The 23,072-nt window shown below is 35.8% G+C and overlaps 2 protein-coding genes across 2 annotated transcripts in view; one reads left to right on the top strand and one right to left on the bottom strand.

The window, feature by feature from the left end:
* Positions 1-12,335, top strand: part of cpamd8 (C3 and PZP like alpha-2-macroglobulin domain containing 8) — a 137,599-nt gene extending 125,264 nt beyond the window's left edge. Inside the window, exons 42-44 of the mRNA XM_057840543.1 lie at positions 3,414-3,488; positions 9,503-9,701; positions 9,868-12,335. Of these exons, the coding sequence (XP_057696526.1) occupies positions 3,414-3,488; positions 9,503-9,701; position 9,868 (275 nt within the window). The 3' untranslated portion in view covers positions 9,869-12,335. The remainder of the gene's footprint in view (positions 1-3,413; positions 3,489-9,502; positions 9,702-9,867) is intronic.
* A 6,762-nt stretch (positions 12,336-19,097) lies between these two features.
* Positions 19,098-22,321, bottom strand: cks2 (CDC28 protein kinase regulatory subunit 2). The gene is made up of 3 exons (XM_057840550.1): positions 22,087-22,321; positions 21,756-21,883; positions 19,098-19,376 (listed from the first exon to the last, which is right to left on the bottom strand). Exons 1-3 carry the CDS (start codon positions 22,143-22,145, stop codon positions 19,321-19,323), a joined length of 243 nt encoding a protein of 80 aa, XP_057696533.1. The 5' UTR covers positions 22,146-22,321; the 3' UTR covers positions 19,098-19,320.
* Between the last annotated feature and the right edge of the window lie 751 nt (positions 22,322-23,072).

The raw sequence follows: 23,072 nt of genomic DNA, 5'->3' as shown, positions 1-23,072 counted from the left end.
GTTCGAATATCGAAAAGACCGGAATTTTCACGCAATACAGGGACTTTTTCGAATAACCCCGAAAAAATTTCCGTTCGCCCGTATGTCCATTCTATTGATGCCAATGTATTCGGATTCCATTGACACATATGTAAGTCCATGCCATTGACGGCCATAGACGCCCAAATTTCCCGTTCATTTTTGTTGGCAAAAAAAAAAACAATGTGCCCCAAATCAACAGTAAATGACCATATCTCAATAGGACATGTCCCCCAAATGTCCCCGATTCCATTCATGCATATGGAAGTCCATGCCACTGACGGCCATGGACGTCCAAATTTCCCATTCATTTCCAATGGCATTTACTTCGGTGAATGCCACTGACTGCCATGCATGTCAATTCTATTGATGCCAATGTACTTGGATTCCATTGACACATATGTAAGTCGATGCCATTGACAGCCTTGGACGTCCAAATTTCCCATTCATTTATCAACAGTACATGTCCCTGAAATGTCCCCAAATCAACATGGGTGGGGCTAAGATCTGTAACTCCCCACAGAAAAGCCCTATAGTAATTTCTCCAGAAATTGCAGTTTTTATTTGCAAATAATGTGCCGTGTATTGTCATGAAAATGGTGATATCCTTGTAGAATCTACAGTTATGTGCTCGTCTGTCATGTTCATTCGAAATTGTTGAAATCCTTTAATTTATTTATTTATTTATTCATGGACTAAAACTTTTGACGATTATAGACGTAAACATTTTGAGAATTGTCGACTAAACCTAGACAAAGACGAACACATTTTGAAATGACTAAAATATGACTAAGACTAAGAAGTATTTTCGTCCATAAGACTAAGACGAAAATTAAAATGGCTGCCAAAAACAACACTGATGTTAAGCTTCTTTTTTAAAAAAGACCAAAAAAAAGACGTTTCACAGTGATTTGCTAGCTAACATACTGCTTATTTATCCATCACTATATTTCTCATTGCTTTATTGTACTACAGCCCCTGACAAAAATCTTGTCGCCCATCCATTGTGTAGAAACAATTGCTAATAACCTGACTTTTAATTATTCAAATCATTGACTGGGGTTACATCCAGAATGGGGGTGTGCGAGAGATCTGCAGGGTGGAAGGCAACATAAATAGTCTGAAATATCAACAAATCTTAGCTGCCTCTTACATTCCTAATCATAAAAAGGGACAAATTCTGCAGCAGGAAGGTGCTCCATCGCATACTTCAATCTCTACCTCAAAGTTCCTCAAGGCAAAGAAGATCAACATCCTTCAGGACTGGCCAGAGCAGTCACCAGACTTGAACATCATTGAGTATGTCTGGGGTAGGATGAAAGAGGAAGCATGGAAGACGAAACCCAAGAATGTTGATGAACTCTAGGAGGCATGCAAGACTGCTTTCTTTGATGGTCCTGATGACTTCATCAATAAATTGTATGAATCCTTGCCGAAGCCCATGGAAGTCATACAAAATATTACATTTGGATCTCACAGCACCACTACTTAATTCGATTGTTATGTAACATATTTTTTGTATTTGAAGTACATTTTTTGTTCAATTTTCACACTACTTTCTGTAGGCGATAAAACTTTTGTCTTGCCAAAATCTGACCTCTATGTCTTCATTGAATGATAAATCTTTTTCAGTGACACAAATATATTTTTGTACATTCAACATCATTTGGGAGGGTCTTAGCTCTCATATGAGCCATTTCGGAAACCAATTTAATAAATAAAAGTCAGGTTATTAGCAATTGTTTCTACAAAATGGATAAGGGACAAGACTTTTGTCAGGGACTGTGCATCTCACTACTCTGATAAAAAGAAGGTAAACAACTTAATTCTAAGACTGGAGTAGATTGATGCAGCAGAAAACACAATATTTGTAGTACAAAATACTGTGGTCATCTATAACTGCACTTTTAAACATGAGGCAAATGATGAAAACAACTGATTTGATCTAAGCTTGTGCTTTTCTTATGCAGCAGGTGTGCTTTTAGCCACGTGTGTGCATGCGTTTAACACTCAGTGTGTGTTATGCATGTTCAAGTATGTCGATTCTCATTGGTTCACGCTATGATCTCACTTGTGGAAGCAGCTGTTCAGATGTTTAGCCGATTACCGGATTTCTTGTGTACGCGTGGGGTTTTCAGATCACAACTTGACTCAAGTGCACACAGATACATGGAGAAGGGGGGCTTTCTCACTCCCGCCGCGTTGTATTAGAGCGCTATGTGCAAATGACTGCTTTTGCCCGAGCCTTTGAAATCTTTGCCACATTCCTTTTCCGACGCGCAGCCCAACAACAAAAGGAGCCTTCACGATTGGGGGAAAACAAGAATGAAAAGGAAGAAACAAGTTTAGCCGCCACAAACAAAAATTAACCGCTAGCTTGTTTTTGCAGGGAGGGGGGTGTTTGTTTGTGTACGCTCAAGCGCGGTAAGGGGTCATTAGCCCATTTTGAGGAGGAGAAAGATACAATCAGGATCCGCTTATGATCATGCCGCCCAACTCTGTCGGGCTATATTTGGAACGATTTGAATACAGGCCTCCATCGAGATTGTGTGGAACTCATTGTTTTGCCAAAACGTGTTGCTCAAAGGAGTGGATAAAAAGCTTCTGGTTGGCAAATATTGGTAGTCCCCGATTTACGAACAAGATCCGTTCCTGCGCTGGCGATGTAACCCGGATCTCCGCGTAAATAATACCTCAAAACACCCTCTAAATTTGAAAAAAAAAAAATATCCAAAAACATGTATAATATGTCATTGCATTGTCCTCGCCAAGACGTTGAAACCTAGCTAGACAGTGAATTGACCTACGAAATGATGATGTCAGAAGTCCGTGTGGTTTGCTGACTTTATTCATTTGCTCATGACATCAACATTTGGAGAATGAAACTTCAATAAAATAAAATTAAATCAGTCTCATCTTCAATAACAGCAATTCAAATTTGCGTTTACGAGTCATTAAAAACTATCACATAAACTCGCCCCAAGTATATGACCACAATTGAAAACGCACAGTAAACGGTACAAAAGGTTATATACAGTACAGCCTTCACCTCTGGATACTTCACAAGCAACAAATGTGTGCGCAGGCTGTCACCTCTGTCACTTGGCTGCTCTCTGTGTGTGCGTGTGTGGAGCGGGCGCGTCTATAAATGCGCTCGCTTCTTGTACCAGGCTTCCTGCGCCAAAATAAAAGAATGTATCACAAAACAAAGGTCAACATTTAAAAAAATAAAATCAAACAAAGGGGAGACTCAGGCGTTGTGAAGTCGAAATCACGCAAGTCGGGTCCATCGTAACCCAGGGGGACTACCTGTAGCGCGACAGTAAAACGTTATTGTGACAACTGCCAAGGGATTATACTGCTTTTAACTAAATACGTGCATGTCTGTTTTCCAGTGGATTCTAGGGCAGAGGACAAGCAACCAATAGTGAGCCAGGAGACTGAGGAACCCTCCGTGCCCATACACACAGGTAATCGCACTGTGGTCTTGAATGATCACTTCCAGCCCGTCCAGTTTAAATTTGTTGGACATCTACCCCAGTCAATGGCAGGCATTGAGTTATTGATAAAGCCAGATGAAGACTTTCACAGCTAAACTGCAGTATTAGAATTAAGTTGAGGTACCACTACATATGATATTGTTCAAAGGTTTGGGGTTCACTTTGATATGTTCTTGATATATTACATACACAGTACTGTATTAAATTAGCTTTCCCAAAGTTTTGAATTGAAATGTTCAGTTTTTTTTAAATACTAACCAATGCATTTATAAACATATTTTCATGAATCTACGCAGTGATTTCATGACAAACACATGAAAGTAATATAATGCTTGACTTCCTAGTCTGTTTTTTTTTTTTTTTTTTTTTTACTTGAGAAGAACAGAATACCGTATTTTTCGGACTATAAGTCGCACCTGAGTATAAGTCGCACCAGCCATAAAATGCCCAACGAAGAGGAAAAAAACATATATACCAGTAAGTCGCACCGGAGTATAAGTCGCATTTTTGGGGAACTTTACATGATAAAATCCAACACATAGAACAGATATGTCATCTTGAAAGGCAATTTAAAATAAATATACAATGGAGAACAACATGCTGAATAAGTGTACAGTATGATAATGTTACATGATGCATGAACAACGAAATGCGAATGTGGCCGGTAGGTTAACGTAACATAGCAATTAAGAGTTATTCAGATAACTATAGCATAAAGAACATGCTAACAAGTTTACCAAACCATCAGCTTCACTCCAAAACACCAAAATAACATGTGAAATGATGTAATAATATGTTAATAATTTCATACATAAGTCGCTTCAAAGTATAAGTCGCACCCCCGGCCAAACTATGAAAAAAAACAAAAAACTGCGACTTATAGTCCGTAAAATACGGTATATAGTACGGAAAATAAAATGGTCAAACTAACACAATTTTTAACACCACTAATATGTTATTGTTGTAGCAATTTTAAATTCCACAAAAATGTCATATACAATGTTAATTTTGTCAATGCTAAACAGTACATCTGGTTAATAAACAAAACTAACATACTTTCATGAATCTAGTCATCATAGCAAACACACATGAAACTAAGATATACTTCACTGGTCAACACCAAATTAAAGTTTTGTTAGCTCATTTATGATCATTTTAATGTGCTGAATCCAAAAATCACATTGGTTTCACTCAATTGGGTCAACTTTTTAAACCATGCTAATGTACTAAACGCTATGAATGTCTATTAGTGTGATCCCTCGCTACTTCGCACTACAAACTTCGCGCCCTCAGTTCATCGTGGTTTTCTTCTTTCAATTAAAAAAATCCATATGACACATCCCGCACCAATCGCGTATTTTCACTCTCCCTTCCTCCCTCCCTCACGCTGCTCTTTGTTGCTCAGGCAGTGCACTAAAGTTGCTTATTAAAGTTAATGATGATTGACAGATGTTTAATGTTTGATCTTGCGACAGATGCCTGGAAACCAAAGCTTGAAAACGCTGCATGCGTCAATCATCGTTTCACTTATTTAACGGTTGCTGTGGCAACTCATTGTGTGTAAGTGGGCAGCTTCAGCAGATTTGAGTGAACTCACTCAGTGAAGCATTTAATAAAGACAAGCATTTTTATAATTTATTCTTGTTTAAAAATAATTTGGTGGGACAGTAACATATTTAAAACTTATAATTATTCAATTTGAAATGCTTAAAAACATTTATTAATATATATATGTAAATGTATATATATGTTTTTTTACTCAATTATACTTTGGGGGAAAAAGTCAAAAACATGTCTGAATAAATACATTGAACACACACACGAAGAAAAATGTTTTTATTTTTTTTACTACTTCGCGGTTTTTGACTTATCGTGGCGGGTGCTGGTCTCCATTAACCACGAAAAACGAGGGATCACTGTACTTAGTTTACAAACATTTTATTTTGTAATTCATAATTAATATATACTTTTCGGGGAAAGTACCGGGTATTATTTTCCAAAATATGCTTTGAATGAGGAATATAAACTAAAATCAACTGATGTAAAATGTAATCGATTCAGTCAGAAGATCAGATTAAAAAAAAAAAAAAAAAAATCTAATTAAAGTAAAAATCTAACCTGATTAAGAAAAACGGTTATCATTTTTTGATTCAGCAGTACAAATGGTCCCTAATTCAGTTTAAAAAAACAGACAACTTTAAAAAAATAAAATAATATACTTTTTTTTTATAGACGAGTGTTATTAATAGAGCACAAAGTAGGAAAATGTAATCAAAATGTAAATATTGTCTAGAGTCCAGCTGATACCAATTATACCACCTTATAACACCACATTATTATTGTTATTAGTTTTGTGGAAATTTTTAGCTCCACAGAAAATTCATAATTTCAAAAGTTTCACTTAATAATGAAAAAAAAAACTTGTTTTTCCGAAGATTTAAAAAAAAACAAAAAAACTAATGCATTTGTGAAAATGTTGCTAAATGATATAAATTTATACAATTATGTATTTATTATTAATTCATTCATTTATTCTCCATCTTGGATATAATGTAAAAATGCCTAATTCACCTACACAAAGCAAAATCTTGCATTGAGCGATAGTTACAGTTGTCCTATGTTCTACCCATTGCTGGTAATGTTTCAGGTGCAATATACTGTTGTTGCTCTTACTAAATTCCCAAGTTTCATGGGATTGTAAAATGGATGCTCCAAAAAAAAGGGTGATCCCACTTTAAGAGGAAAGTTGATGTATAGTTTGTGAGAACATACATGCTCCACATTCCCCTGCCGTCACATCATGTCTACAATCTGATAAAGACAACGATGGACAAGCCCGATTACAACGTCCACTATAGCTTCCCAAACATTCCTCACAGTCTGTTGTCGTGTTACTTTTGGCACGTGTGGCATGAAAACACCTTTCACTTGATGTAATAACCTGAAGAATCCAAACGTAGATCGTAAAGTGAATGCTTGTGTTGTGTCGTACAGGTGTGGTTATGTCTAACGTGTGGCGACGTGCACCGACTTGTTGGCTCTAGGTCACTGCACTCAGTCAAATGTCTTTTTTTGCACCAAGGATTTGCACTGCATAGGAATGTTGTCACTCTCACAAAACATATATGTAGATCAATTACAATAAGTGGTTCTTTTGGCGTTTCTAACTCGGAGATTTAGATGATTACCCACACATGATGGACCGTTGTAGCATTAAACTCCAATTGGTTTAAAATTCCCAATTAAAAGTTGTGATATTTATATTATGTATCACTTAGATTTGACATTTTTGTATGCAGCAGCCAGCTTTACGATTTCTTTTAGGGCGGAATGTTGCTCAGGTGAGGGTAGGTGACCTTGGCAAAATTTGCGCGACTTGGAACCACAAACCTTTTGATAAAACTTTTCGAAATGTATAAATCACTGGGTTTACAATGCAAAATGGACACCCAGGCACTTATTTCTTCTACTTCAAATTTCTAATCTAATACGATTCTTCCTAATTTTCTATTTTAAGTGTGAAATCAATACATGAATAAACAGATTAATTTATTAATCTGCCCTTCACTAGCAGGGACAGATAAACAAAGTAGTGCTGCAAAGATTAATCGATTAACTCGAGTAATTCGATTAGAGAAACGCTTCGATTCAAATTCTGATGCTTCGAGGATTCTTATAGTTAGAGTGACGTAGTTATACTTTCTTTTAAAGTGTTGCATTTTGTTTTGTTGATTTGGGTGGATAAACTGCCCTCTAGTGGCAACAGTAAATATGCCACAACTCGTCTAACATGGCAAAATGCAGCTGCTCCCTGAAAAGACCAACATAAGGTATATTTTTGTTTGAGCTAATATGTTTGTTTATGGATTCGTTATTTAGTTTAGAAGTATACATGGGGGGTGTTGGAATGTGTTTGAATTTTTTTTTTTTTTTAAGAGCATTGTACAAATAAAAGTTAGCATTTTATAGCATTTAAGCTATCAGACTTTATCTATGCAAGTTAGGCAGTTGTTTTTTGTTGTACTTATACCTAATTAATTTATTATTATTTTTTATATCATTTGAGGTTAAGCTCAGGTATTTTCATTTATTTTTAAATGCATTTAATGCTCGTGTGAAATTAAAGTGCATTTCTGCATCGTTTGAAGAAACACTTAGGAATTTTATTTTGTATTGGCATTTAATGCTCTTTGAAAGTGCAATCCAAGCAAGCCAAAATAAATATTATTGCAAGCATAAACACTTGTTTATTTATTTATTAAATATCCTAAAATTTCTTCTGCAACGCATTAAATGTTCGTAATCCGATTGTTCGAACTAACTAATTGCAAGATTAACCAGTTACCTAAATAATCGATAGCTGCAGCCCTAAAAATTGAAATTGAGTTATATTCTGCAGCACACCTAAGAATATCATTGAATACCGCCGAGTTCCTCTGAAAGTTAGCTCAAGTGCTGCAAGTTTCTCCATGACCAGGAATTGGGACTTTTGGAATTGTAATTCTTTTGTGGATTTGTAATATTACAGAAAGATAGGAAATACAAGTTTTAAGTGAAATACACATACAGGTCACGCAATATTTGTTCACACTTTAAGCAGAGAGCGACCCCCAGTGTCATTAAGAGGATAGTGCAGCACGATTACATTTAGTAGTAGTCACTAGTCAAGAGATTTCTCAGCAGGGACAGCAGCTGTATGCTCTGTTGTATTTCTTCTCATTCCAAGCACTAGACCACCATGTTGCATCACAGTATTGTACTACAGAAACTAGAAACTGCAATTTCTGGAGAAATTACTCTGGGTCTTTGCTGTGTTGTGATACAGATCTTAGCATCGCCCAGGTAGGTTTGGGGATATTTAGGGGACATTATCAGGTCACTGTCTGTTGATTTGTGGACATTTGGGGAACACGTCCTGGTCATATCAGGACAATTGGGGGCGTGTCCTAGTCATATCAGGTCATTTGGGGACGTTTAGGGGGGCGTGGCCTGGTCATATCATGCCATTTGGAGAGATTTGGGGTGCGTGGCCTGGTCATATCAGGTCATTTGGAGACATTCGGGGGGTGAGGCCTGGTCATATAAGGTCATTTGGGAACATTTGGGGAGCAGGTCCTCGTCAAATTAGGTCATTTGGGGGACACATCCTATTGATATCTTGTCATTTCCTGTTGATTTTGGGACATTGTTTTTTTGCCATTGAAAATGAATGGGAAATTTGGTTGTCCATGGCCGTTAATGGCATCGACTTACATTTACGTCCATGGAATCCAACTACATTGGCATCAATGGAATCGACATACATTGTCGTCAATGGCAAGGACATGTGTAGCCCTCATTTGCAAGTGTTTACTTGTGCGTCAATGCAATGCGAATGACATTGGAAATGAATGGGAAATTTGGACGTCCATGGTTGTCAATGGCATCGACTTACATATGCGTCAGTGGAATCCAAGTACATTGGCATCAATAGATTCGACATACATGGCCGTCAATGGCATCAATGCACTGTAAATTCCATTGGGAATTCAATTGGAAGTGAATGGGAAATTTGAACCAATGTTGCATCCCATTAAAAATGAACGGGAAAGTTTTTGGCAAATTTCCAGGGAACCGTAATTTTTTTTCTCTAAATTCTGGATACAACTTTTATGCCCCTCACCGTCCCGGAATTTTTGATGTTCAAATTATGTGATTTGTTCAAAAATTGTAGGACTAGATACATTTTGAAGATTTGTTTTTTTTCCCCAAAAATCGGTGAAAAATCGGCGTTTACGGGCGAATAGAACATTTTTCGGGGTCGTTCGAAAAATTCCCTACGTCGCGTGAAAATTCCGGTCGTTTCCATATTGAGCGGTGCCGATCGGTCAAACGGTCGGGCTGTGCGGCGCGCCAAAAAAATCCCATTCAAAAAAACAACAACTGAATAACACTATACGAATATTACCCACAACTATGAGTAACTCTACTTCTGATGTGTCCAGGTGAAGAAGAGCAAGGCTCAATGGCCGACGTGTCTTACTACTCTTATGATTACGACTCCGAGCCATTCCTGGCCAATGCCGAGGCGCGAGACCCCAATTTCGATGTTCCCAGAGCCGACCCGGACATGGCCCAGAAAGTCGTCCTGCCCTTCAACGCCCAAATACCCACAGCTGATGCAGGGAACAGTCCCGAACGATGGTATGTTGAAGCATGACGCAATCACGAGAAGACCTTATTTCAATGTTTCCTGAAAAATTTTAGCGTCCATTCTTTTGTAATATGTGGAATGAATACTAATTTTGGAACCCCTGAAGTGAAATTGGATGCATTTCTCCTCACTGTTGTGCTATCCTGTCCTCCACAGAAATGCCAGACTGAAGCCGTCCCCACTTCCACTTTGTAAATTATTTGTGAATATACTCATGAATGGAAAGTGAAGAGAGAAGCCCCAAAGGATGCAACATGAACGTGTGTGTATATACAGTATGTGTGTGTGTTCGCTTTCCTGTTTGTATCATCATAGCATTTTGGTTATTCATCCTACCGCCTCTTCTATAATCACTAGAACAACAAATAAAGTATTTATGTTGTTTTGTTGTAATTACAGCCGCCTTTAAGCAAAGCTATTGTTATATTTTCTATTTCCGGTATTTATTTGTTGTTAGACTTCATAATCATTGTTCTTTTTTTGACATTAGCCGCCCAAATGCGGGGATGTTGCGGTCCAGTCTCTACAGTTGTGCTGTTTGTCGTTATCATTCGTAACTATCTTTAAAGTTGACATACAGTGGTACCTCTACTTACAAAATTGGTTCTGGAAGTAGTTTTGTAACTTAAACATTGACTTCATAATGTATTGACGGCTCAGATCAGTCATGCACTGCGCCTCGCATTCACGTAGGGGGCCACCCACATCAAGAGGAGCTATTCAAAAACATGCAGCGATCTAATGCCGGATTTCTGTTGAAAAAGTACAAAGCTGTACCGCATACAAACAGGAAGGATTGTCTCAGGAGTGATTTGTTCGAAGATTCAAGGTATTTATTATATTTTTCGTACCATGCATGCATTTTCAGTGAGTGAAATTTCCGCTACTGCATTGTCATCATAGTTCGCAATATTTACGCCAAAAAAAAAAACAAAAAAAAAAAAAAAAATGGTAACTGCACGTTTTTTTTTTTTTTTGCTTTTAACCAAAAATCGAGACTGTTTTACTTTCATATCTATGAAGAATTCGGGGATTTAAGCATTTTTTCTCAAGAATTTTCACCGGAAAAGCTCTGTTGACATCAGGCGGCTGCTCGCTACATTCACTAACAGACTAGCATTTTATTTACGTAAAATAAACGCTAACTGCACTGTTTTTTTTGCTTTTAACCAAGAATCGAGACTGTTTTACGTCCATATCTATAAAGAATTCGGGGATTTAAGCATTTATTCACAAGAATTTTCACTAGAAGAGCTCTGTTTACAACAGGCGGCCTCTAGCCACATTCACTAACAGACTAGCATTGTACTTCGACACATTTACGTAAAATAAACGCTAACTGCACAGTTTTTTTTTTTGCTTTTAACCAAGAATCGAGACTGTTTTGCGTCCATATCTATAAAGAATTCAGTGTTTGAAGCATTTATTTACAACAATTTTCAATGAAAAAATCTTTGTCTGTGATTCCACTCAGTCAGCTTTGACAGCCTCGCCAACAATGCAGTCCCCCTATTTATCAGCCCCGCATCCCCTCAATACATTATGAAGTCTATGAACTTAAATTCTGTAAGTAGAGACACATTTTCCATGTAAATGCCCTAATCCGTTCCAAGCCCCCCAAAATTCAGACACGGATATTTTATTATGCACAAAAATGCATCAAAACATGTAACAAATTCATGTCACAAATAGATTATTGCACAATAAACATAAAATCTGAGTTGTGCATTATGTAAAAAACCAAGAATAACGAATAAACTTAATACACTCATGTTAAGCTGTCTGAACATGAGCGAATGAAGAGGACGCTAGGATACACGCATACACATACAGTAGAGGTCCCTCTTAGCCAATTGGATGCCAGGAATGCTAGGCAACAGCCAATGGCAGAGCACCTATGAGTATGTTATGTTTAGTAAACTTTGGGAGCTGCGAGTACCAGCCATTTTTGCCTTTCATATCCTGAAATTTCTTTCGTAACAAGATTTTCCCGTTAAGGTGTGTCTTAACTTGAAAATTCTGTTGATAGAGACGTTTGTAAGTAGAGGTACTACTGTATTATGTAAGATTGACTTTTGAAATTATTAAAACAGTTGGGAAATTATAGCAAAGTAAATCTGTTGTCAGGTGCCCATTTTGACCCATTCTTCAAGTTTTGCTTAATTGTGAATGATGAAACAGTTGGGCTATTTTACATATTATATAAAATGAGGTGCTTACTTGTCAAAACCAAAAGCTAAGCAGAGCTGCGGTGTTGTTGGATGTACAGCATTAACTTCCGATAAGTGGCACATTATCAAATTTTGGGCAAGGTTCTCAACCTAATGAATATAATGCATGCTTTTACTGTTTTTAATTACATTTTTCACAACACCGTTAGGTCCGTCCCTCGACATAAAATATTAAATATATATATGTTCAGTATATATATATGGTGGAAAACATTCAGGTGACTTGAAGTTCCGCTCTGTAACCCCCAATTTGGCCAAATTTCAAAATTCTCCAATTTGCAATTGTGATTAAGCTGAAAATCTCTTTTCTGGGGGAAGAACATTTTTGAACAGGAGGGCATTTAAAAAAAAAAAAAAAAAAAAAAAAAAAAAAAAAAAGGTAAACCCCTAAACCCTAACTCAAGGTGAGAGCATAATTAAAGACACCATGTTTTTAACAAGATATCGCGTATTTACCCTGTTTCGATCCAAAAACTCAGTGTGGCATGTGTCACCGAGTGTCAAGACACAGCTGTGAATGGCCACAGCCGGACTTTTTGGGGAGTGTATGGGTAAAACACGGTAATATAACAAGGATCGCTATGTAGAAATCGCAGACATCAAGGGGTGGTCGAGATTTTTTTTTTCAAATATATACCCTTTAGATCGATTATCATCGAAAATATCGAGGGGAAAACAGTCACAGAAAAAATACAATAAGCGATAGTTATGAGGTAGCTATCCATTACTTATTTACAGACACATTTTTTTTCATTGTGACGTTATTTGTTTAAAATATACGAGTGAATAATTTTATAAAGTCGTTTTTTAACTAAATATTAGACATCAATTAATGATTCGAAGCTAAAAATGATATAGACATTTCGAATAATAAATATAATTTCTTTTTATGGCTGGGTTAATACAAAAGCAGTTGCGCGACATCTGTAAACGGAGGTCTCCAGGGTAAGATGGACAAATGAAAAATAGTTTGGGGGCTTAATGGGCCATGAAACTGCTATGGCAGCTTATAGACATATTGTTCTATCAAACACAACAGTTCTCGGCGTAAAATACATCAGTTTATTTTAAAGAGGGGTGCAAGAGCAAAAACTGCTTTTTCAGCCTTGTCTGTGTTTTCCGCCATATATATAAATATACGATATATATATATGACGAAAAACACTCAGGTGACTTGAAGTTCCACTCTGAGACCCCCAATTTGGCCAAATTTCAAAACTGTCCGATATGCATGTGTGATACATCATTGGAAAGCTTAAAATCTCAATTTTCTGTGGGAAGAAAAATTTTGAACAGGAGGGCATTTAAAAAATTTTTTTAAAAAGTTAACAGCAAAACCCTATCTGGAGGTGAGAGCATGCGAGAGCGGAATTACAGACGCCATGACTTTAACGAGATATTATCGCGTACTTACCTTGTTTCGATCCAAAAACTCTATGCAGCATGTATCACCGAGTGTCAAAACACAGCTGTGAATGGCCATAGCTGCATTTTTGGGGGATTTTATGGGTGAAACTTGGTAATATAACAAGGGTTGTGATGCAGAAATCGCAGACATCAAGGAGTGGTTGAGATTTTCTTTTTCATATATTTACCCTTTTAAAACATTTTTCTCAATTTTCTTTGTTTAGATCGATTATCATCTAACATATCGGAGAAAATGTGACAGTAACAAAACAAATACAATTAAGCGATAGTTATAATGTAGATATCTGTGACTTCTTTGCAGACGCCATTTTTTTCATTGTGACGGCATTTGTTTAAAAGTTTAAAATATCCGAGTGAATAATTTTTTAAAGTATTTTTTTAAAGAAATATTAGACATCAATTAATAATTCTAAGCTAAAAATGACAGACATTTTGAATAATAAATATAATTAATTACCTTTGTTTTATGGCTGGGTTAAAACAAAAGCGGTTGCGCGACGTCTGTAAACGAGGGTTTCCAGGGTAAAACAGGCAAATTAAAAATAGTTTGGGGGGCTTATTGCGCCATGAATCTGCTATAGCAGTATATAGACATATTGTTCTATCAAACACAACAGCTGTTTTAGCTTGAAATATAGCAGTTTCTTTAAAAGAGGAGTGCAAGAGCAGAAACTGCTTTTTCAGTCTTGTCTGTGTTTTCCGCCATATATCGATGACAGGACTTAACGTGACCTACAGTAGTTAACTCTTAAGATATTTGAACAAAAGTATTTTATTAAATGAATGGACAATGATTTAATTTGTGGAAAAAAACTATTACCCTTAACAGAATGTTTGTTAATACGTTTATTAAAATGTTTTCAGGAAGACAAGTCATACTTTACAATACTTAAAACTTATTAAATGGATTGTAAACTCATTTTAAGACCATAGAATGCATGAATTTATATAAAAATGTAAATCAAAATGCAAAAAAAAAAATAGTATCTAAAATAAACATTGGACACCGTTTGCCTTACAGTTGCATAAACTGAAAGATTGAGAGGAAGCACAGCAGAAATTCAGATTCAGAAAGTGGCATGACAGGCACCAAAGTCCCTGGCGGACTTGAACAGACTCAGTAGTTTGGTTTGTCTAGACTAGCATCACAACACTCAGAGATGACTTATCTTCTTTGCCACCTGCTTTTGAGATTTGATTGTACAGTTCATAAGCTATTTTGTTTGTTACATTTTGATTCATGAAGCAATCGAATAAACAAATCGAGATGAAGTTGTTGCTTTTTTTTCAATTGCTGTAAATGTTCCAAATTAGATGACACATAATCTGTATAACATATCAAATACTGAGATTTTTAAATAAAAGTTGCAAAAAACGTGAACTTAAGTACTGTCATGATTTCCCTCTCAGTTTAGTTCATTCTAATTCTAACTTTGCAAGCCTTAGGAAAAAAAACAACGGCTGGAAAAAATATTTTAAATTCCTCATTTTTCTGTACTTACGGGGTCAAGAATAGGAACTTTAATCATTAGAAATGCAATTTATGGAGTAACCACGTGTGAATGCTTATTATGATTGTGCTAGTCATGTTAAATGGGAAACTTCTCACGTTAATATGTGGAAATGATTAAGTTCAAATGTTTCGACACAACTTTAGAAAAGTTGAAGCCAAAATTTGGAACCAGTGTTGTTTTTGGCAGGCCTTTTAATTTTCGTCTTAGTCTTTTGGACGATAATACTTATTAGTCTTAGTCATATTTTAGTCATCTCAAAATGTCTTCGTCTAGCTTTTGCTGACGAAAACATGGAACTAATTTCGTCTAATTTTCGTCGACGTTTACTAAAAATGTTTTTCATCAGTAAAATATTTTTTTTAAACTCCAAAAATAAATTTAAAAAAAAGGTTTGCAACTATTTCGAATGAACATTGACAGACGAGCACATATCGTAGCGTCTACAAGGACGCCAACTTGGACATAATACACACACAGCAGGAAAACCGTACATTATTTTCAATTAATTTTACACGCCTGGACGCCGCAAACTGTATGTAAAAAAAGTTGTACAAGAGCATAAGCCTAATACTAACGCGAATGCTATGATAACTAGTGCTGCAACGATTAATCGATTAACTCGAGTAATTCGATTAGAAAAAAGATTCAAAATTAAATTTTGCTGCTTGGGGTATTCGTTTAATTAAAGTGTTTTGAAAGTGTTCACATTTAGTTTTATTGATTTGGGTGGATACACTGCCCTCTAGTGGCAGCATTAAACATGACATAACTCATTTTACATGCCTGAATGAAGTTTTTGTTTGAGCTAATGTTTTTTAATGCATTCGTAATTTAGTTTATAGGTACATTTTGCCTTTTTTTGGTGGCAATATGTGTTAGAACCATTTGTTAAGAGCATTGTAAAAAAAAAAAAAAAAAAAGGGGGGGGGGGAGTTCGCATTTTATAGCATTTAAGCTAGTAGACGTTTGCTATGTAAGTTAGCCAGTTAGTTCTTTTGTTGTACTTAGATCATTTATTTATTTTTGTATACCGTTTGAGGCTCAACTCAGGTATTATAATTTTTTATGTTGCTTACTCGATTATTCGAACTAACTAGTTCATCGATTAATTGACTACTAAAATAATCGATAGCTGCAGTCCTAATGCTAACACAACTCCAAGTTACATTTAGTTTGTGATGATCACTCAGCACTGACCTTAAAAGGCTAAATAAACATTGCATTTTCTCTTTGGCCAAGATAAGAAAGTACAATCTTACCATTTGTGCAAGCCTTGAGAGTGGACGGGACACTGTACTGGTGAGTGGAGGGTGCGCAGCACATCACATGAGTGACACATTGACATATTGTAAACGTGTGACGGAAACTACTGCGCATTTTCGTCTCGTTCTCGTCTTGTCAGACAAAAACTGGCATTAAACTCGTTATGTTTGTCTCCCAAAACACGTTTTAGCTCATTATCGTGTCGTCATGAAAAAAAGTGTTCGTTGACGAAAACACTGTTTGGAACCCTAACTCAGGGTTTAACTCTAACCCTGATATTAAATCCTAATTTTAAACCTCCACTTTGGTGTTAAACCCTACATTGGTTTCAAAGTAGGGTTAAAAATAACAGGTTAGGGGTGTAAATTTGGAGTTTAAAACTAGGATTGGGGTTACAAGTTAAGGTTTCAAACTAGGGTTAGTGTCTGAAATCTGGGTTTCAAACTAGGGTTAAGATTTCAAATGAAAGTTTCAAACTGCCAGTTGGATTTGCAGCCATATGCAAGCATGAACACTTTTACAAGTCCAATGTATCCGGCTGACCACTGCATCCATTCTCAGTCCTGTAACATGAAGATATTATTTAAAATATTAGAAAAGGGCTAATGTCACTTATTAGCTTCGTTCATATAAAACAACACGCACAGCTGTAAAATTTACTTTGCAAAGACTTGCCAGGACTCGCGCCTACTTGTATTTTTGTGCACGTTCATGTGACATGAGCTCATGCTGTTCCAAGTGATGCCCTGTGCATATAAAAGTTCTAAGGTTAGCTTAGTTTTGCTGGTTTAGACAAGTGTAATTTTGAAGGCACACCTTTTTAATTGATTGTAAAAGTCTGATAGTAGTACACTACAAAAAATGGTTAACATTTCAAACTTCTTATGTGATCTTCAAAAAATAAATGGCATGCCGACTTTTAAAAATGCACGTGTACCAATAATTGTGGCCAAGCTAAACCTAGCTTCTCTGAGTATTGATGTAAAATTTCAACATACTGTACTTCCTTGGCAGCATCTGGCTATATTAAGTGTAGGGCTGCAACTATCGATTATTTTAGTAGTCGATTAATCAATGAACTAGTTAGTTTGAATAATCGAGTAATCGTATGAGGAACATGAAAAATTAAAATACCGTATTGGCCCGGATATAAGACGGCCCTGATTATAAGACGACCCCCTCTTTTTCACGACTCAAGTTTAGAAAAAAAAAGACTTTTTGAACACTAAATTATTATTTTTTTTATACAGAAAATAATTACAGTACATCCGAAACAAATGATTATGATACATTTGAGAGAAAAAGCATGTTATTTTGCCCCATTTAAATCTTAATATGTGAACATTTAAATATGTAAACTAAAGTGCAATCACATCTGTAAATGAATGGCTTCTGGTTTTTTAAATGTAAATAAACCAATCTATTGTGATAAAACAACAAAATTGCAATAACTGCATTAACCATCAAAGTGAAGTCTAACTGTAGTCTTGAAACGAATGAGGAAAAACATTGCAATAGAATAATGCAAACTGGTTAAATTTGAGAGCTGCGAGCTGTCATGACAGAACATCGCTTCAATGATATCTAGCGCCGTGAATGGGTATAATGTCTAGACCGCTAATATAAGACGACACCCTCATTTTCAGTCTTATTTCAATGCAAAAAAAACCATTTTATATTCGGGCCAATAAGGTGAGCCTCAAACGGTATAAAAAAATAAAATAAATGATGATCTATGTACAACAGAAGAACAATTGGCTAATTTACATAGCAAAAGTCCACTAGCTTAAATGCTATAAAATGCTTTTTTTTTTTTTTTACAATGCTCTTAACAAATGGTTCAGATACATATTCCCACAAAAAAACCTGCTAAATATATATATCTATAAAATAAATTATGAATGCATTAAAAAAAAATAAATAAATAAAAAATTAAACAAAAATTTAGCTTATGTTGGTATTAACAGGGAGCAGCTGGATTCAGCCATCTGAAATGAGCAGACTAGAGGGCAATATATCCACCCAAATCAATAAAACTAAATGCAAACACTTTCAAAATAAACCATTACAACGCTACTTTAATTAAACGAATACTCGAAGCAGCAAAATTTAATTTGATTTTTTTTTTTTTATCGAATACTCGAGTTAATCAAGTGATTGTTGCAGCACTAATTAAGTGTTTCAAAAACGTGTTTTTGGCAAAAAGTGAAAATAATAGGTTGTTCCACAGAAGAAAAAACAATAAGGCTAGTAAACCAGTTATGTAGGGGATTAATGTGCGTAGTGGACATAAAAAGTGTAGCGTTAGCATGTTCTTTTTGTACTCTGATTTGCACCATCTTCCATTTTAGTTTCATTATATATATATTACAGTCGTTCTAAAATGTATGAAATAATCTTAATATTGAATTCGAGCTTTAATGATTGATATACAGCAATAATGGTCAATTTATACTTTGTCCAATCAAATGATCAAAATTAGTCAATCATGAATAAATAAGCATATGCTTCTCCCGTCTTCCTTCGGGCAAATCATATCACATTTTGTAATTGTTAATCAACACCGATGATGATGATAATAAAAAAAAAATAAAATAAAATGTATTCAATTATTTGATTGGCATTTTTACAGCAGATTAAAAACTAACAAATTAATCATTTTCCTTAACCACCATTTAACATGAAAAGATGCTTGATTCTCCATTTTAACAAGCGTGTTATGTTTTTTCCCCGTTTCTTTTTATCACTGACTTTCTAGTCCTGTGTTTCTGACACCGTCAACTGTAATAACTGAACTCTCTTTTAAGTGCACACTTGACCATCTGCATTTGAATTGTGATGCTTGACCTGAATTGTGGTCTTTGTAGTCCAGACAACAGACAGACTCCTTTCAAGTGAAACATAAATCCACTACAAAGACTTGAGTTTTCATACAGAACATTTTAATTTTTCATCTCACAACAAGCAAATTTGGAAGCTGGAAACACAAGAGAAAATATTTACAGTCCTGGATGACTTAACAGATACATTTTTGGGAAAAAAAATAAAATACCACTAAGTGATACATAACACCATCAATAAAAACAAAATAAAAATGTGCTCAAAATATACAACTTAACATTACATACATACATAGTGCTACAGATGGAGAAAAAAACAAAACGGTAGCTGGTCTATGTTGCACGTGAGTTCTTGGGGAGTGGCCTTCTGAAGAGCAAAATGTGAGGCTCTGTGGAGAAAACGGGAAAAAAGGACTCTTTGAAATATCGAAACTCTTTGGTGGCCTTCAAAGTCAAACATGATGTAAGCCTAACTATAGCAGCAATGGTCCTTTATCTTGAATCAATCAGATTTCTCACAAAGTCAGTTATTGCCCTTTGATGACATCAGCCTTTTACCACACTTTGATCAGACAATGAAAACGCGACTTTTTGACAAATGACTAGCAAAAATCCTACTGTAAACTGCACATTAATACACCTGATAACCAGCAAAGCTGACAAGTAGGATTTATGTTATTCAAAATCTCCCATTTTCTTGACACATTTTTCAATAGACTGTTTCTAAATAGTTGCAAGTGGCATTTGTGTGCAGTTAAATTCATGTTAATTGTATATGTGAAATAATGTAGGAGTATAAAAAGTGCCCACAGAGGGCTTTCTCCAATTGTTTTGGTGTAAATAACTCCAGCAATAGTTTTGGCAACCGAATTAATTCATGTTTGTACTATATTTTTGTGTCATTCACTGCTCTTGCTCGCTCTCAAAATATAATGTGTAGGAAATGTGTTTGTATTATTTAAAATTGTGTTCAAAGGCCTTTTTTAAAATAAGCAGTCAATTTCTCGGATGTATTCCAACAGTTGAACAAGCCAAATATAAAACTTTGGTAACACTTTATAATAATGATCTGTTTTACTAGTTAATAGATCATTAGTAAACTGTTGATAAATGATTTATTATTGATTTGTGAAGTATTTGTTAACAGTTTGTGAAGCATTTACAGGGTGTTCTTAACCTGAAACACAGTTTGTGTAGAAATGTTTTAAGTTTTTGTGTGTAATGTTTGGCATTTCTATCTTTTCAGGTTAAGAAATGCCGTTCACTTCAAAAGAAAAGGCATTTTGATAAGGCATTTTGCAGGCAGCGCTCATGTTGCACATTTATGAAAATCTGCCATAGAACCAACAAATATTTGTACTTTTCTTTGTATATTTAACCAATAGTAAAACAGATAGTTATTATAAAGTGTTACCAAAACTTTTAAAGACTTTATAAAGATCATAATGGACAAAATTTAAGACTCAGTCATTTCACATCGATACCGGCCAAAAATGTACAAAAGATTCGAGGGAAAATTGGACTCCCGGAATTACTTGCAAAGCATGTGCAAAGTATATGAATTTATTCCCAGCTCTCTCACACTGTGAGTAGTAGTAGTAGTGATGTAGTCAAGTCACATCAATAGATTTTTAAGACCTTTCAAAATTGCATTTTAGGAACTTTTATGAAATTTTGGGAGAATTTTAGACATTTTAAGGCCTTAAATTCGAAATTGTTGGACGTCAGACTTACTATGACCCCACGGATACCCTGTTAAAGAGGATACAATATTTCTATTTCACATATTTTCCTGGATCAGAAACATAACCCACGTTTTTTTCCAATTACTGATATTTTTGGACGATAAGCGGCACCTACAAAAATTTACATTTAAAAAAGTATTAATTAGTATGTAAACCAGACTGGACTCTAAATCGCTGGTTTATTTATAGTGAAAAACATCAAACTCATTTGACAGTAAAAATCCATAAATTAGACACACTGGACTATAAACCCTCAGGGCTCAAAGATGAGGATAAGAGTAGCGATTTACAGTCCTGAAATTAAAGTTATCTTGTTTTAAATCCAGTGAGCAATCTGACATTTCTTAACAAAATTCAGCAAAATGTGAACATTATGTAATCATGTGTATTGTGTTTGTTTTCAAAGCTGAAATGTAGCCATTTGTACTAAACGACATCAAACTTATTTGACTGTAAAATTCCATAAATTAGACGCACTGGACTGTAAACCCTCAGGGTTAAAAGATTAGGAAAAGAGTAGCGACTCATGGACCGAAAATTAAAGGTATCTTGTTTAAAATCGAGTGAATGTTTTCAAAGCTGAAATGTAGCCATTTGTACTAAAAGACAAACTTATTTGACTGTAAAATTCCATAAATTAGACGCACTGGACTATAAACCCTCAGGGTTAAAAGATGAGGAAAAGCGTAGCGACTCATAGACCGAAAATTAAAGGTATTTTGTTTAAAATCGAGTGAGCAAGCTCACATTTCTTATCAAAATTGAACAAAATGTGTACATTATGTAATCATGTGTATTTGTTTTTGGAACTGAAATGTAGCCTTAGTGCGACCTCCAGTGGACAAAATTAGCATCAGTAGATATTTACTACTAAACAATGTCCTTAAGTTTTCCACTTTTTGAAATATATACCCATCATGAACCGACTTGGACAACCTAATGTTTGTCACCCCTGGCAAAATCTTTGCTTTAGTATCTTGACGCAAACAAAATGGTGGGCGTGTGCACTTCCAGGTTACTGACCGGGTTTGTGGATCATGTAGTGGATCCATCCTTCGCTCTGCTGGACGCCGAGGCCTCGCCACTCTTCTTCGGTCATGAGATGCGAGGCGGGCACCAGTTTGGACAGCTGCTTCGGTAACACAACATGCCTACCGGAACACAAAAATTTAGAACCGAACCAAGTCTTCACAGGTAAAACTAAACACTGTTACTGTTGCTGTTACTTCATTGTCAGTAGATGAAAAAGCATACGTTATTGAATAACAACCATGTACTTGTTTAACATGTACGTGTTACAAAATTTACACGACACATTAACTGTTAACAGTAGCTAGCTTAGCTTGTTTTCTACCTGTACTCGAAGGCGTCGTCGTTGTATTTGTCAGAGTAGTGAATTTCCTTCGCAGACATTGTTCCGACAAGCTCAAAGAAGTGTTCACAAGTAAGTCAAATCGTCCGTTAACGGGGAAAAAAAGTGTTATTGACAAGCGTCTTTACCTCAAACTGCTGCCTGCTGATTGAGCGAGCTTATATTTATAGCTTGCGTTCAAAAAGTAACGTTCAGTTGCGCGCCTTCGCCTGATTGGTCGATGCGGTCGCTTGCCAAATGACAGCCAATAGATATGATAAAAATAGAGCTAGACGCCGAAAGTTGTAGTCAGAGGCGTTAGTGACCGGCGGCCATCTTAAAACAGTCAACGTGTCTGAGTTTCTCCGTAAATACACTTAACTTGGCAAAATCAAGAACGATTTTCAAACGGTTTGGTTTATAACAAACTGCACCGTGGATTCAGGCTGGCTAGAAGTTGGGAAAAATATAATTCTTTTAAGTAGGTTATTCATTGCATTTATTAATTTGAAAATCGGTTAAAATGAGCAATTTATTGCTATTTATAAAAATCTGTTGCGCAATTTATAGCTATTTCAAAGTACATGCCCCTTTGACTTTAATTGTGTTTATCGAATGGCACTGATACATAATGTCCGACAAGTGATGACGTCTGTCTTAATCGACTAATAGCGCGCATATGCATCTAGTCATAAATGTGGTATCTATACTCCTCTCTTCTTTGGTGGTTTTGGAATCTGTTCAGTATGCATTACCGCCACCAACCGAAACATTTCAATACAAAAAACAAAACAGTCATGCAGTGAGATTTATTCCAATAGTGTACAGAATGCTATTTTTAGACCGTGACGTCGCCACCTTCAACATAGAACATCAACATAGACACGCCCTTGGATACAACTCATGTTATTGCTGCTTGTTTTCTGCCGGTAATCTTTCAAAAAAGACCATGCCGAGTAAACATGGCTGCTATGGAACTTATAGAAACG

The sequence above is a fragment of the Corythoichthys intestinalis genome, chromosome 7 (genome assembly GCF_030265065.1).
Source record: "Corythoichthys intestinalis isolate RoL2023-P3 chromosome 7, ASM3026506v1, whole genome shotgun sequence".
NCBI classification, from domain to species: Eukaryota; Metazoa; Chordata; class Actinopteri; order Syngnathiformes; family Syngnathidae; genus Corythoichthys; species Corythoichthys intestinalis.
The sequence above is the reverse complement of the archived record's forward strand: the minus strand, read 5'-3'. Positions and strand labels throughout refer to the sequence as shown.